At 43.8% G+C, this 16,802-nt stretch overlaps 1 protein-coding gene across 6 annotated transcripts in view; it reads left to right on the top strand.

The window, feature by feature from the left end:
* Positions 1-16,218, top strand: part of LOC112219908 (rho GTPase-activating protein 29-like) — an 88,721-nt gene extending 72,503 nt beyond the window's left edge. For 4 of the 6 annotated variants that reach the window (XM_042329164.1, XM_042329163.1, XM_042329167.1 and 1 more), the window contains 8 exons: positions 1,723-1,911; positions 3,069-3,206; positions 3,362-3,693; positions 4,168-4,300; positions 10,589-10,852; positions 11,148-11,318; positions 11,499-11,654; positions 11,815-16,218. In XM_042329164.1, coding sequence (XP_042185098.1) covers positions 1,723-1,911; positions 3,069-3,206; positions 3,362-3,693; positions 4,168-4,300; positions 10,589-10,852; positions 11,148-11,318; positions 11,499-11,654; positions 11,815-13,041 — 2,610 coding nt within the window. In that variant the 3' untranslated portion in view covers positions 13,042-16,218. The remainder of the gene's footprint in view (positions 1-1,722; positions 1,912-3,068; positions 3,207-3,361; positions 3,694-4,167; positions 4,301-10,588; positions 10,853-11,147; positions 11,319-11,498; positions 11,655-11,814) is intronic. The other 2 variants (XM_042329166.1, XM_042329165.1) reach the window with 2 other exon arrangements.
* Positions 16,219-16,802: the final 584 nt, after the last annotated feature.

The following is a 16,802-nucleotide window of genomic DNA, read 5'->3' as shown; positions in this document are numbered from 1 at the left end:
AATATCTATCCTCCAGTCTAATATCTATCCTCCAATCTAATATCTATCCTCCAATCTAGGATCTATCCTCCAATCTAGGATCTATCCTCCAATCTAGGATCTATCCTCCAGTCTAATATCTATCCTCCAGTCTAATATCTATCCTCCATATCTAATATCTATCCTCCATATCTAATATCTATCCTCCAATCTAATATCTATCCTCCAGTCTAATATCTATCCTCCAATCTAATATCTATCCTCCAATCTAGGATCTATCCTCCAATCTAGGATCTATCCTCCAGTCTAATATCTATCCTCCAGTCTAATATCTCTCCTTCAATCTAATATCTCTCCTCCAATCTAAGTGTGTTTGTCTCTCTGTCTACTGTCTCAGTGCTCCCATGTCTTTCTCTGTCTACTGTCTCAGTGCTCCCATGTCTCTCCCTGTCTACTGTCTCAGTGCTCCCATGTCTCTCTCTCTCTCCTCCAATCTAAGTGTGTTTCTCTCCCTGTCTACTCTCTCAGTGCTCCCATGTCTCTCCATGTCTCTCCCTGTCTACTGTCTCAGTGCTCCCATGTCTCTCCATGTCTCTCTCTGTCTACTGTCTCAGTGCTCCCATGTCTCTCTCTGTCTCTCCCTGTCTACTGTCTCAGTGCTCCCATGTCTCTCTCTGTCTCTCTCTGTCTACTGTCTCAGTGCTCCCATGTCTCTCCCTGTCTCTCTCTGTCTACTGTCTCAGTGCTCCCATGTCTCTCTCTGTCTACTGTCCCAGTGCTCCCATGTCTCTCTCTGTCTCTTGTCTCAGTGCTCCCATGTCTCTCTCTGTCTCTCTCTGTCTCTTGTCTCAGTGCTCCCATGTCTCTCCCTGTCTCTCTCTGTCTACTGTCTCAGTGCTCCCATGTCTCTCTCTGTCTACTGTCTCAGTGCTCCCATGTCTCTCTCTGTCTCTTGTCTCAGTGCTCCCATGTCTCTCTCTGTCTCTTGTCTCAGTGCTCCCATGTCTCTCTCTGTCTCTCTCTGTCTCTTGTCTCAGTGCTCCCATGTCTCTCCTACTGTCTCAGTGTCTCTCTCTGTCTACTGTCTCAGTGCTCCCATGTCTCTCTCTGTCTACTGTCTCAGTGCTCCCATGTCTCACTGTGCTCCCACTGTCTCAGTGCTCCCATGTCTCTCTCTGTCTCTTGTCTCAGTGCTCCCATGTCTCTCTCTGTCTACTGTCTCAGTGCTCCCATGTCTCTCCCTGTCTACTGTCTCAGTGCTCCCATGTCTCTCCCTGTCAGTGCTCCCATGTCTCTCTCTGTCTACTGTCTCAGTGCTCCCATGTCTCTCCCTGTCTACTGTCTCAGTGCTCCCATGTCTCTCCCTGTCTCTCTCTGTCTACTGTCTCAGTGCTCCCATGTCTCTCTCTGTCTACTGTCTCAGTGCTCCCATGTCTCTCTCTCTCCTCCTATCTAAGTGTGTTTCTCTCTCTGTCTCTCTCTGTCTACTGTCTCAGTGCTCCCTGTCTCTCTCTGTCTACTGTCTCAGTGCTCCCATGTCTCTCTCTCTCCTCCTATCTAAGTGTGTTTCTCTCTCTGTCTCTCTCTGTCTACTGTCTCAGTGCTCCCATGTCTCTCCCTCTCCTCCTAAGTGTGTTTCTCTCTCTGTCTCTCTCTGTCTACTGTCTCAGTGCTCCCATGTCTCTCTCTCTCCTCCTATCTAAGTGTGTTTCTCTCTCTGTCTCTCTCTGTCTACTGTCTCAGTGCTCCCTGGCGTGTCATAAGAAGTGTCTGGAGACTCTGGCCATCCAGTGTGGTCATAAGAAACTGCAGGGAAGACTACAGCTGTTTGGGATAGACTTTACCCAGGCAGCGAAGAACAGCCCAGATGGGATCCCCTTCATCATCAGGAAGTGTACCTCTGAGATCGAGAACAGAGCGCTCAACCTCAAGGTAAAACCCATACTGTTATAAAGCCAAGGTATACTGTGTAACCATAACAACTGACATGTATATATACAGTCACCACTATAATTATTGGCACCCTTGATAAAGATACTGAGCTATATTGTACGCACAAAAATCATTTAAACATTTAATTATTCTATGCTAATACAATCGCTTCGAGAAAGAGATGGGGTTGGAAATGATTGGATCCCCTGTTTTCAATACACCAGTACCCTCCCTGGTGAGGAGAACGACACTGAGCATTAAAAAAACAAAAAAAAAACAGAGGGATTTTAGACCTTTCCCCCATACAGAATCTTTCCAGATCCTTGATATCCTTCGTCTGTTCTTATGGACTGACCCTCTTCAAATCAAACCACAGGTTTTCAATGGGGTTCAAGTCCAGAGACTGAGATGGCCATTGTAAAATGTTGGTTCAATGATTACAAAAGACAAGAACTTCAATAAATAACTAATTAATTAATAATTTATAAATAGGCAACAAAAACTTCATCAAACCAGCTGATTTGTGAAGTCAATAATATATTAATGAAGGATCGCCATCTTTACTTCTCCTCTGCTAGCTAGCCAACTAAAGCTAACACACGATCACATCAAGCAGCAGAAATGACAACAAACTATGTGCGTTTTGGTTTCTTTTACCTTTTCTATTGGAGATTTATTTCGATATATCCATTACAATGATGCTGATAACTGAATTTGCCTGGCTCATAGAAGCTGTCAGTCTTGTCACGTTTATATGCATGGCACGGTGCCCAAAAAACCTGCAACGTGTTGCACAGGTCAGATAGGCACACAGTGAGGCTTATATTAACCCCCGTTGTACCAAAATAAATGCTAGGCTAGTAGTATGGGGAAATATTGTGTTGACACTCTTTTTTCCAGGAAAGATTACGTTTATAAATTGACTGGCTGGGCTGTGGGATAGTGGATTCCAATGGAACTGTTAACAGGCATTACTCAGGGAATGTGGGTGATTGTGGTGCTATAACTGTAAAAAGAGATTTAACTTGTCCAGATACACTCTCATTTAAATGATTTGCCATTCTCATAGTCTCTAATGTGCAATACATTAGTGCAATAACTGAAGCTAATGGGCTTTGATGTTGGTGATCTGGTGTATTGTGTGTGTGTTTGTCCAGGGAATCTACCGTGTGAACGGGGCTAAGTCTCGTGTGGAGAAGCTGTGTCAGGCGTTTGAGAACGGCAAAGACCTGGTAGAGCTCTCTGACCTCTCACCCCACGACATCGCCAACGTGCTCAAACTCTACTTGAGACAGGTGGGACACTGTCCACTTTCTGTTTTTTTTTCTCAATTAAAATGGCGATAAAGAGCATCCTTGTTTTACACTGCTAGATCATTCTTATGTAATAATGTACAACACATTTCCCAAAGATATTGATTGATTACTTGATTGATGAATATCTTCTGTAGTTACCAGAGCCGTTGATCCTGTACCGCTACTATAATGACTTCATCGGATTGGCCAAGGAGAGCCAGAGGGTCATCATCGAAGAGAAGGCTGTAGCCAGGGTCCTCCAGGAACATGGGCGGCCAGGGGGTGAACAACCCCGACCAGGAGGCACCCAGTCAGGGGTAGAGGGAGAGCAGCCTCCCCTGACGACCAGACAACCTGGAGGAGGAGAGCTGCCCAAACAGCCCAGTATCAAACTCAACAGAGTCATCTTTAAGATTAGAGACCTGTTACGACAGCTTCCTCCTGCACACTACAGGACCCTCCGCTTCCTCACGGCACACCTACATAGGTAAAGAGATGGGTGGAAGCACATGCATGCACCCCACCCCCTCACACACCCCTCACACACCCCACCCCCTCACACACCCCACCCCCTCACCTCCCCTCACACACCCCACCCCTCACACACCCCACCCCTCCTCACCTCCCCTCACACACCCCACCCCTCACACACCCCACCCCCTCATCACATGCCCCACACACCCCTCCCCTCATCACATCCCCCACACACACCCCACCCCCTTACCTCCTTCTCCACCTCCCCTCACACACCCCAACCCCTCATCTCCCTCACACACCCCACCCCTCACACACCCCACCCCCTCACCTCCCCTCACACACCCCACGCCCTTACCTCCTTCTCCACCTCCCCTCACACACCCCAACCCCTCATCTCCCTCTCCACACCCCCTCTTACTCCCCCTCCCCTCACCACCCACCCGCCACACACCCCGTTATTTATGTTATTTATCTCTTCCCCTAGGGTGACGGAGCAGGCAGAGGAGAACAAGATGACAGCCAGTAATCTGGGCATTATCTTTGGCCCTACGCTGGTCAAACCCCGACAGACTGACGCAGAGGTCTCCCTGTCTTCTCTGGTTGACTACCCCTACCAGGTGAGTTCCTGTTAACCCTACCAGGTTAGTTCCTGTTAACCCTACCAGGTGAGTTGCTGTTAATTCTTACCCTACCAGGTGAGTTCCTGTTAACCCTACCAGGTGAGTTCCTGTTAACCCTACCAGGTGAGTTGCTGTTAATTCTTACCCTACCAGGTGAGTTCTAGTTAACCCTAACCCTAGCAGGTATGTACCTGTAGACTACCCCTAACCCTACCAGGTATATATACCTGTAGACTACCCCTAACCCTACCAGGTATATGTACCTGTATACTAACTCTACCAGGTATGTACCTGTATACTAACCCTAACCCTACCAGGTATATATACCTGTATACTAACCCTAGCAGGTATGTACCTGTAGACTATCCCTAACCCTACCAGGTATATATACCTGTAGACTACCCTAACCCTACCAGGTATATATACCTGTAGACTACCCCTAACCCTACCAGGTATATATACCTGTAGACTACCCTAACCCTACCAGGTATATATACCTGTAGACTACCCTAACCCTACCAGGTATATGTACCTGTATACTAACCCTAACCCTACCAGGTATATATACCTGTATACTAACCCTACCAGGTATATACCTGTATACTAACTCTACCAGGTATATACCTGTAGACTACCCCTAACCCTACCAGGTATATATACCTGTAGACTACCCTAACCCTACCAGGTATATATACCTGTATACTAACCCTAACCCTACCAGGTATATACCTGTAGACTACCCCTAACCCTACCAGGTATATATACCTGTAGACTACCCCTAACCCTACCAGGTATATATACCTGTAGACTACCCCTAACCCTACCAGGTATATATACCTGTATACTAACCCTAACCCTACCAGGTATATATACCTGTATACTAACCCTAACCCTACCAGGTATATATACCTGTATACTACCCCTAACCCTACCAGGTATATATACCTGTAGACTACCCCTAACCCTACCAGGTATATGTACCTGTATATAACTAACCCTACCAGGTATATATACCTGTAGACTACCCCTAACCCTACCAGGTATATATACCTGTATACTACCCCTAACCCTACCAGGTATATGTACCTGTATACTAACCCTACCAGGTATATATACCTGTAGACTACCCCTAACCCTACCAGGTATATATACCTGTATACTACCCCTAACCCTACCAGGTATATATACCTGTAGACTACCCCTAACCCTACCAGGTATATATACCTGTATACTACCCCTAACCCTACCAGGTATATATACCTGTAGACTACCCCTAACCCTACCAGGTATATATACCTGTAGACTACCCCTAACCCTACCAGGTATATATACCTGTAGACTACCCCTAACCCTACCAGGTATATATACCTGTATACTACCCCTAACCCTACCAGGTATATATACCTGTAGACTACCCCTAACCCTACCAGGTATATATACCTGTAGACTACCCTAACCCTACCAGGTATATATACCGGTAGACTACCCTAACCCTACCAGGTATATATACCTGTATACTACCCTAACCCTACCAGGTATATATACCTGTATACTACCCCTAACCCTACCAGGTATATATACCTGTAGACTACCCCTAACCCTACCAGGTATATATACCTGTATACTACCCCTAACCCTACCAGGTATATATACCTGTAGACTACCCTAACCCTACCAGGTATATATACCTGTAGACTACCCCTAACCCTACCAGGTATATATACCTGTATACTACCCCTAACCCTACCAGGTATATATACCTGTAGACTACCCCTAACCCTACCAGGTATATATACCTGTAGACTACCCCTAACCCTACCAGGTATATGTACCTGTATACTAACCCTACCAGGTATATATACCTGTAGACTACCCCTAACCCTACCAGGTATATATACCTGTAGACTACCCCTAACCCTACCAGGTATATATACCTGTATACTACCCCTAACCCTACCAGGTATATATACCTGTAGACTAACCCTAACCCTACCAGGTATATGTACCTGTATACCCTAACCCTACCAGGTATATATACCTGTAGACTACCCCTAACCCTACCAGGTATATATACCTGTATACTAACCCTAACCCTACCAGGTATATGTACCTGTATACTAACCCTACCAGGTATATATACCTGTAGACTACCCCTAACCCTACCAGGTATATATACCTGTATACTACCCCTACCAGGTATATGTACCTGTATACTAACTCTACCAGGTATGTACCTGTAGACTACCCCTAACCCTACCAGGTATATACCTGTAGACTACCCCTAACCCTACCAGGTATATGTACCTGTAGACTCCCCCTAACCCTACCAGGTATATATACCTGTATACTAACCCTAACCCTACCAGGTATATGTACCTGTATACTAACTCTACCAGGTATGTACCTGTAGACTACCCCTAACCCTACCAGGTATATATACCTGTAGACTACCCCTAACCCTACCAGGTATATGTACCTGTATACTAACCCTACCAGGTATATACCTGTAGACTACCCCTAACCCTACCAGGTATATGTACCTGTATACTAACCCTAACCCTACCAGGTATATGTACCTGTATACTAACCCTACCAGGTATATATACCTGTAGACTACCCTAACCCTACCAGGTATATATACCTGTATACTACCCCTAACCCTACCAGGTATATATACCTGTAGACTACCCCTAACCCTACCAGGTATATATACCTGTATACTACCCCTAACCCTACCAGGTATATATACCTGTAGACTACCCCTAACCCTACCAGGTATATATACCTGTAGACTACCCTAACCCTACCAGGTATATATACCTAGACTACCCCTAACCCTAACCCTACCAGGTATATATACCTGTATACTACCCCTAACCCTACCAGGTATATATACCTGTAGACTACCCCTAACCCTACCAGGTATATATACCTGTAGACTACCCCTAACCCTACCAGGTATATATACCTGTAGACTACCCCTAACCCTACCAGGTATATATACCTGTATACTACCCCTAACCCTACCAGGTATATATACCTGTATACTACCCCTAACCCTACCAGGTATATATACCTGTAGACTACCCCTAACCCTACCAGGTATATATACCTGTATACTACCCCTAACCCTACCAGGTATATATACCTGTATACTACCCCTAACCCTACCAGGTATATATACCTGTAGACTACCCCTAACCCTACCAGGTATATATACCTGTATACTACCCCTAACCCTACCAGGTATATATACCTGTAGACTACCCCTAACCCTACCAGGTATATATACCTGTAGACTACCCCTAACCCTACCAGGTATATGTACCTGTATACTAACCCTACCAGGTATATATACCTGTAGACTACCCCTAACCCTACCAGGTATATATACCTGTAGACTACCCCTAACCCTACCAGGTATATATACCTGTACTACTACCCTAACCCTACCAGGTATATATACCTGTATACTAACCCTAACCCTACCAGGTATATGTACCTGTATACTAACCCTACCAGGTATATACCTGTAGACTACCCCTAACCCTACCAGGTATATATACCTGTATACTAACCCTAACCCTACCAGGTATATGTACCTGTATACTAACCCTACCAGGTATATACCTGTAGACTACCCCTAACCCTACCAGGTATATATACCTGTAGACTACCCCTAACCCTACCAGGTATATATACCTGTAGACTACCCTAACCCTACCAGGTATATGTACCTGTAGACTACTAACCCTACCAGGTATATATACCTGTAGACTACCCCTAACCCTACCAGGTATATATACCTGTAGACTACCCCTAACCCTACCAGGTATATGTACCTGTATACTAACCCTACCAGGTATATATACCTGTAGACTACCCCTAACCCTACCAGGTATATATACCTGTATACTAACCCTAACCCTACCAGGTATATGTACCTGTATACTAACCCTAACCCTACCAGGTATATGTACCTGTATACTAACCCTACCAGGTATATACCTGTATACTAACCCTAACCCTACCAGGTATATGTACCTGTATACTAACCCTACCAGGTATATACCTGTATACTAACCCTAACCCTACCAGGTATATGTACCTGTATACTAACCCTAACCCTACCAGGTATATGTACCTGTATACTAACCCTACCAGGTATATACCTGTATACTAACCCTAACCCTACCAGGTATATGTACCTGTATACTAACCCTACCAGGTATATACCTGTATACTAACCCTAACCAGGTATATGTACCTATACTACTAACCCTACCAGGTATATGTACCTGTATACCCTAACCCTACCAGGTATATACCTGTATACTAACCCTAACCCTACCAGGTATATACCTGTATACTAACCCTACCAGGTATATACCTGTAGACTACCCCTAACCCTACCACCTGTAGACTACCCTAACCCTACCAGGTATATGTACCTGTATACTAACCCTACCAGGTATATACCTGTAGACTACCCTAACCCTACCAGGTATATATACCTGTATACTAACTCTACCAGGTATATACCTGTAGACTACCCCTAACCCTACCAGGTATATATACCTGTATACTAACTCTACCAGGTATGTACCTGTAGACTACCCCTAACCCTACCAGGTATATATACCTGTATACTAACCCTAACCCTACCAGGTATATATACCTGTATACTAACCCTACCAGGTATATACCTGTATACTAACTCTACCAGGTATATACCTGTAGACTACCCCTAACCCTACCAGGTATATATACCTGTATACTAACCCTAACCCTACCAGGTATATATACCTGTATACTAACTCTACCAGGTATATACCTGTAGACTACCCCTAACCCTACCAGGTATATACCTGTATACTAACTCTACCAGGTATATACCTGTAGACTACCCCTAACCCTACCAGGTATATATACCTGTATACTAACCCTAACCCTACCAGGTATATATACCTGTATACTAACCCTAACCCTACCAGGTATATATACCTGTAGACTACCCTAACCCTACCAGGTATATGTACCTGTATACTAACCCTAACCCTACCAGGTATATGTACCTGTATACTAACCCTACCAGGTATATACCTGTAGACTACCCCTAACCCTACCAGGTATATGTACCTGTAGACTCCCCCTAACCCTACCAGGTATATATACCTGTATACTAACCCTAACCCTACCAGGTATATGTACCTGTATACTAACTCTACCAGGTATGTACCTGTAGACTACCCCTAACCCTACCAGGTATATGTACCTGTATACTAACCCTAACCCTACCAGGTATATGTACCTGTATACTAACCCTAACCCTACCAGGTATATGTACCTGTATACTAACCCTACCAGGTATATACCTGTAGACTACCCCTAACCCTACCAGGTATATGTACCTGTAGACTCCCCCTAACCCTACCAGGTATATATACCTGTATACTAACCCTAACCCTACCAGGTATATATACCTGTATACTAACCCTAACCCTACCAGGTATATATACCTGTATACTAACTCTACCAGGTATATACCTGTAGACTACCCCCTAACCCTACCAGGTATATATACCTGTATACTAACCCTAACCCTACCAGGTATATATACCTGTATACTAACCCTAACCCTACCAGGTATATGTACCTGTATACTAACCCTACCAGGTATATACCTGTAGACTACCCCTAACCCTACCAGGTATATGTACCTGTATACTAACTCTACCAGGTATGTACCTGTAGACTACCCCTAACCCTACCACCTGTAGACTACCCCTAACCCTACCAGGTATATGTACCTGTATACTAACCCTACCAGGTATATACCTGTAGACTACCCCTAACCCTACCGGGTATATGTACCTGTATACTAACTCTACCAGGTATGTACCTGTAGACTACCCCTAACCCTACCACCTGTAGACTACCCCTAACCCTACCAGGTATATGTACCTGTATACTAACCCTACCAGGTATATATACCTGTAGACTACCCCTAACCCTACCAGTTATATATACCTGTAGACTACTCCTAACCCTACCAGGTATGTACCTGTAGACTACCCCTAACCCTACCAGGTATATGTACCTGTAGACTAACTCTACCAGGTATGTACCTGTAGACTACCCCTAACCCTACCAGGTATATGTACCTGTACACTACCCCCTTATTTTTTTATAACAGTGTTGCCTGTGAAAGAACTTGAAAACATCTAAATTATAAACGTTATAAACATTTGTTTTGTCCCCTTTATTGACTGTTGTCACTCCCAGGCTCTGATGGTGGAGCTGCTGGTACGTCACTTCCAGGTCATCTTTGACTTGTCCAGCCCCTCTTCCTACCCCCCCACCACCACCTCCACGGTGGGCCAGTCCTCCCCCCGACTCACCTCTCAGGAGAAGGAGCAGAGACTCAGCCCCTCCTCCTACCCCCCCACCACCACCTCCACGGTGGGCCAGTCCTCCCCCCGACTCACGCCTCAGGAAAAGGAGCAGAGACTCAGCCGCCACTCCACCTCCCTGCTCGACATGAAGGAGGTGAGGAGGTCCAAGTGTCTTTTAATGATTCAACCGTTTATGCAAAGGGAGGAGGTGAACTCTGAAGTCTCAGGAGCAGTTGGGGGGAGGGATAAGGGTTCATTAGGATCAGAACTTTTTATTATACCAATCAAAGCATAGGTGGCAGTTGTATGAGGTTGTATGAGGTTGTATGAGGTTGTATGAGTTAGTATGAGGGTGTATGAGATTGTATGTAAAGATTGGCCACCTTGGTTAGAATCAATTGACTGTTTATCTTTGTTGTCGTTCTTTGATGTTCCGAACCGTCTCCAAGCAGAGTGCCAAAGTCGACAAGAGGCACTCGTCAGTCATCCAGTCCTCTCAAACCCTGGATGATGTGAGAGAGGTGAAGACAGACAGGACAGGACCAGACAGGAGAGAGTTAACAGCCGGCTCCTCCTCCTCTGCTGCTGGCTCCTCCTCCTCTGCTGCTGGCTCTGCCTCGGTTAGTTGGTTTGTTTCTGAGTGAGAGAGTGAAATAGTGAGAGAGTGATTAATTTAGTTATGAAATGTTTTTTAACAAGGACAATGCACATAAATGTACTTTTCAGGTTCAACATCAATGCTAAAGTGTCAGAGTTAGGGGTTAGCAACACACCACAACACATTTTATTTTGTCCTGTAGGTCCAGAGATCTACCCTGGTGTTTGGCCGTCCCAGCCTCAACCTCTCCTCCTCTGCTACGGCCCAGAAGGTCCAGCTCCGGCCCCAGCGCGCTAGAATCCTGTCTCGACCAATCAGCATGCCCCTGGAGCGCTTGCCCCTCCCCACCCCCTCACAGGTCACCACCCATCACTTTAACTGCTGTTGTATTCATTGTACATATTGTGTTGTGATTGTTTTTTAATGTTGTGTACTATTGTTTTTTGTTGTTTTTAACTATGGCTGTAAGGATGAACCTTCATGGGGATTAAATATAGTACACTCATCTCATCTCTCAGGTGCTCGACAGAAACAGCCGTAACAACAACGCTGCCATCACGTTGGATCCCACCGCTAACACCATCGTGGAGTCAGCCGAGCCGGAGAAGCCTCGGATTGGTGGGGGGTCAAGGGTCAGTACCTATTACATCGACACCCAGCAGGCCGTGCAGCGGAGGCCCTGGGACAGGAAGTACAAACACTACGACGTCACGCCACGCACCGCCATGATCATGGCTAACTTACCGCCGGCCGGTACTAGCCCTGGCCCAAAACCGGGGAAACAGCCGACGATGCCGACACAACTGTCCGTGTCTGGGACAACCAGCTCTGCTCTCCCATCCAGTAGTGGTTTCAGCACTATATTCCCCAGCAACCCATACACAGTGTTGTTGAAGGCTAGCCAGGCGTCCACAAGAGACAGAGAGGAGACTAAGGATAGGCCTAACTCTGCTGCTGGAGGTGGTGGGGAGACCAGAACATCTACCAACTCCCCCATAAAGTTCAGACAACCAAGGATTCTGCAGCCTCCACCCGGAACCTTCTATAAGCCGTCTGGTTATTCAGGCGCCAGAGGCTGGCCATCATTAAGTACCTCTGGGACCACTAGCCTCACCAAAATGTCCCCAACTTCTCCTACTGGTAAAGCCTCTTCCCAGACTTCTCCTACTGGTAAAGCCTCTTCCCAGACTTCTCCTACTGGTAAGGCCTCTTCCCAGACTTCTCCTACTGTTAAAACCTTCTCACCAACCTCCCCTACTGTTAAAACCTTCTCACCAACCTCCCCTACTGTTAAAACCTTCTCACCAACCTCCCCTACTGTTAAAACCTTCCCAACCTCCCCTACTGTTAAAACCTTCCCATCCTCCCCTACTGTTAAAAACTTCCCAACCTCCCCTACTGTCACTGCTCCTCTCCCCCTCTCTTCCTCCCAATCCTCCAGCATGACTTTCTCCTCTTCTCCTATGGTTACCACCACCACCACCCCATCCCCTACTGCCACTTACATCCTTCAAACCCCACACCTTCCCACACACACTCTACAGGACTCTGTGGACAGCTCTGTTAGTGTTGACCCCGAGGTCACGACCTCCGCTGACCTTTCCCCCCGCCAGTCCCCTCCCCCCAGCAGCCCAGAGGACCCCAGCCCGCCCGAGGTCGTCCCGCTGCAACAAAGACTGAGACCCCGGCCCAGACCCGGCGCTCGCCTGCAGGAGTTAGAACACAGAGAGGCCCATTTTGTCTGAACTGCAAAAGTAGACTTCAGTAGTCTGATATCATCACACACAGACAGGGCCACTTCCTGCTTACAAAAAGACTACTGGTATGTCTTTAAGAATAGGGAGGGCATCGCTTGGGAAGAACCAATGGTGGAACTGTTGGGAGATATTTGGGAGAACGTTGCTGTTGACGTCTGTAAGCAGGAAGTTGTCCCCACTGTATGATGATGTCATATTGCTGTCTACCTTTGAAGCCAGATATATTTTGTCTGTGTGTGTGTACAGTGTGTGTGTGTGTGTGTACAGTGTGTGCAGTGTGTGTGTGTGTACAGTGTGTGTGTGTGTACAGTGTGTGTGTATGTACAGTGTGTGTGTGTGTGTGTGTACAGTGTGTGTACAGTGTGTGTGTGTGTAACTATGTTGTTACGGTGTATCTCTGTACCATATTATATATTGGGGGAACAGTACTATTATATTGACGCCAAGACAAGATGTGTGAAAGGAACACACTGAAAGTGTTACATTAGACGTGTTTAATATATTCTATGTTTACAGTCCTCACAAACAGAAGCATAATCTGTGAACAGTCGCTCCCTAGACATTTGGAACAAGCATTTAGGCTGGTATTCAATCTATTGCAGATACAGGATTTCCAGATAGCAGCGGACAAACTTTTATACCAAAGGTTAATTTTCACATGTAGCTGTCCATTTCTGTGTGTAAGTGTCAACTCCATCCATTTATTTGCTGCTATGCAAATAAAATGCACTTCTCAAACCGCTATCCAGAAACCCACTATCTCCAATTAATACATCTGATGTCCTGGTCAATACTGCCTGTTACATCTGATGTCCTGGTCAACACTGACTGTTACATCTGATGTCCTGGTCAACACTGAACTGTTACATCTGATGTCCTGGTCAATACTGAACTGTTACATCTGATGTCCTGGTCAACACTGAACTGTTACATCTGATGTCCTGGTCAACACTGCCTGTTTTTGTTACAAATTGGTTCTACCTGCCATTACTGCCAGGTCATCTATAGATGCTATCTGCCATTACTGCCATGTAATCAATATATTCTACCTGCCATTACTGCCATGTCATCAATATATTCTACCTGCCATCAATAGATTCTACCTGCCATCAATAGATTCTACCTGCCATTACTGCCATGTAATCAATAGATTCTACCTGCCATTACTGCCATGCCATCAATAGATTCTACCCGCCATTACTGCCATGTCATCAATAGATTCTACCTGCCATGTCATCAATAGATTCTACCTGCCATTACTGCCATGTCATCAATAGATTCTACCTGCCATTACTGCCATGTAATCAATAGATTCTACCTGCCATTACTGCCATGTAATCAATAGATTCTACCTGCCATCAATAGATTCTACCTGCCATCAATAGATTCTACCCGCCATTACTGCCATGTCATCAATAGATTCTACCTGCCATTACTGCCATGTCATCAATATATTCTACCTGTCATCATTAGATTGTACCTGCCATTACTGCCATGTCATCAATAGATTCTACCTGCCATTACTGCCATGTCATCAATATATTCTACCTGCCATTACTGCCATGTAATCAATATATTCTACCTGTCATCATTAGATTGTACCTGCCATTACTGCCATGTCATCAATAGATTCTACCTGCCATTACTGCCATGTCATCAATAGATTCTACCTGCCATTACTGCCATGCCATCAATAGATTCTACCCGCCATTACTGCCATGTCATCAATAGATTCTACCTGCCATGTCATCAATAGATTCTACCTGCCATTACTGCCATGTCATCAATAGATTCTACCTGCCATTACTGCCATGTAATCAATAGATTCTACCTGCCATTACTGCCATGTAATCAATAGATTCTACCTGCCATCAATAGATTCTACCTGCCATCAATAGATTCTACCCGCCATTACTGCCATGTCATCAATAGATTCTACCTGCCATTACTGCCATGTCATCAATAGATTCTACCCGCCATTACTGCCATGTCATCAATAGATTCTACCTGCCATTACTGCCATGTCATCAATAGATTCTACCCGCCATTACTGCCATGTCATCAATAGATTCTACCTGCCATTACTGCCATGTCATCAATAGATTCTACCTGCCATTACTGCCATGTAATCAAAGATTCTACCTGCCATTACTGCCATGTCATCAATAGATTCTACCTGCCATTACTGCCATGTCATCAATAGATTCTACCTGCCATTACTGCCATGTCATCAATAGATTCTACCTGCCATTACTGCCATGTCATCAATAGATTCTACCTGCCATTACTGCCATGTCATCAATAGATTCTACCTGCCATTACTGCCATGTCATCAATAGATTCTACCTGCCATTACTGCCATGTCATCAATAGATTCTATCTGCCATTACTGCCATGTCATCAATAGATTCTGTCTGCCATTACTGCCATGTAATCAATAGATTCTACCTGTCATCAATAGATTCTACCTGCCATTACTGCCATGTCATCAATAGATTCTACCTGCCATTACTGCCATGTCATCAATAGATTCTACCTGTCATTACTGCCATGTCATCAATAGATTCTACCTGCCATTACTGCCATGTCATCAATAGATTCTACCTGCCATTACTGCCATGAATGAAGTTACCCTTCTCAAATATATCATAGCATCAAGTCCTTGTCGTAATGTTACAGAGAAGCATTTTATTTGTTTTGTTGGGAGTTAAAATACCTGTATTATATGTTAGTTTTTACTTGTACATTTACACAGCACATGAAATGTTCTATGTTGTTCCTGTATCGTATGTCATGTGATTTGATTCTAGCTACATTAATTAATTAAGCACTTACTTAATTCAGGTCCAACGTTTTTATGTTTTCCAAACTTTTAAACATGTCTGTCATCGCAATACATTCCACAGAGAAGAGATGGAAGCATTTTATAAAGTGAGACCAAAAAAAAAAGTTTCAACATTTACAAAAAAATATATAATAATAATAATAATTCACCCATATTCCTGTTCAGATTATAATAATCTAAATCGTATGTATCTATATCTGTTTTTTTTTTATATGTGACATATAAACTGCAAGGTTTTGTTTCAGTAAATTGTTTGTAACTACAAAAAAAGACAAAATGCAAAAAATGTCTTGCATTAAATTAAAGTATAGTTGACAGTTTGAGTGTTGACATTTATTTTGTTATTAGCAAATGTCCACATAACTAATGTTCAATACATGAATATATACAGTACCAGTTATATATATATATATATATATATATATATATATATACACTATATATATATATATACACTATATATATATATATATATACACTATATATACAGTACCAGTTATATATATATACACTATTTATATACACACTATAGATATATATACACTATATATATACACACTATATATACAGTACCAGTTATATATATATATATATACACTATTTATATACACACTATAGATATATATACACTATATATATACACACTATATATACAGTACCAGTTATATATATATATATACACTATTTATATACACACTATAGATATATATACACTATATATATACACACTATATATACAGTACCAGTTATATATATATATATATATATATATACACTATATATATACACACTATAGATATATATACACTATATATATACACACTATATATACAGTACCAGTTATATATATATATATATACACTATATATACAGTACCAGTTATATGTATATATATACACTATAT

Source organism: Oncorhynchus tshawytscha, linkage group LG10, assembly GCF_018296145.1.
Source record: "Oncorhynchus tshawytscha isolate Ot180627B linkage group LG10, Otsh_v2.0, whole genome shotgun sequence".
Lineage (NCBI taxonomy): Eukaryota > Metazoa > Chordata > Actinopteri > Salmoniformes > Salmonidae > Oncorhynchus > Oncorhynchus tshawytscha.
The sequence above is the reverse complement of the archived record's forward strand: the minus strand, read 5'-3'. Positions and strand labels throughout refer to the sequence as shown.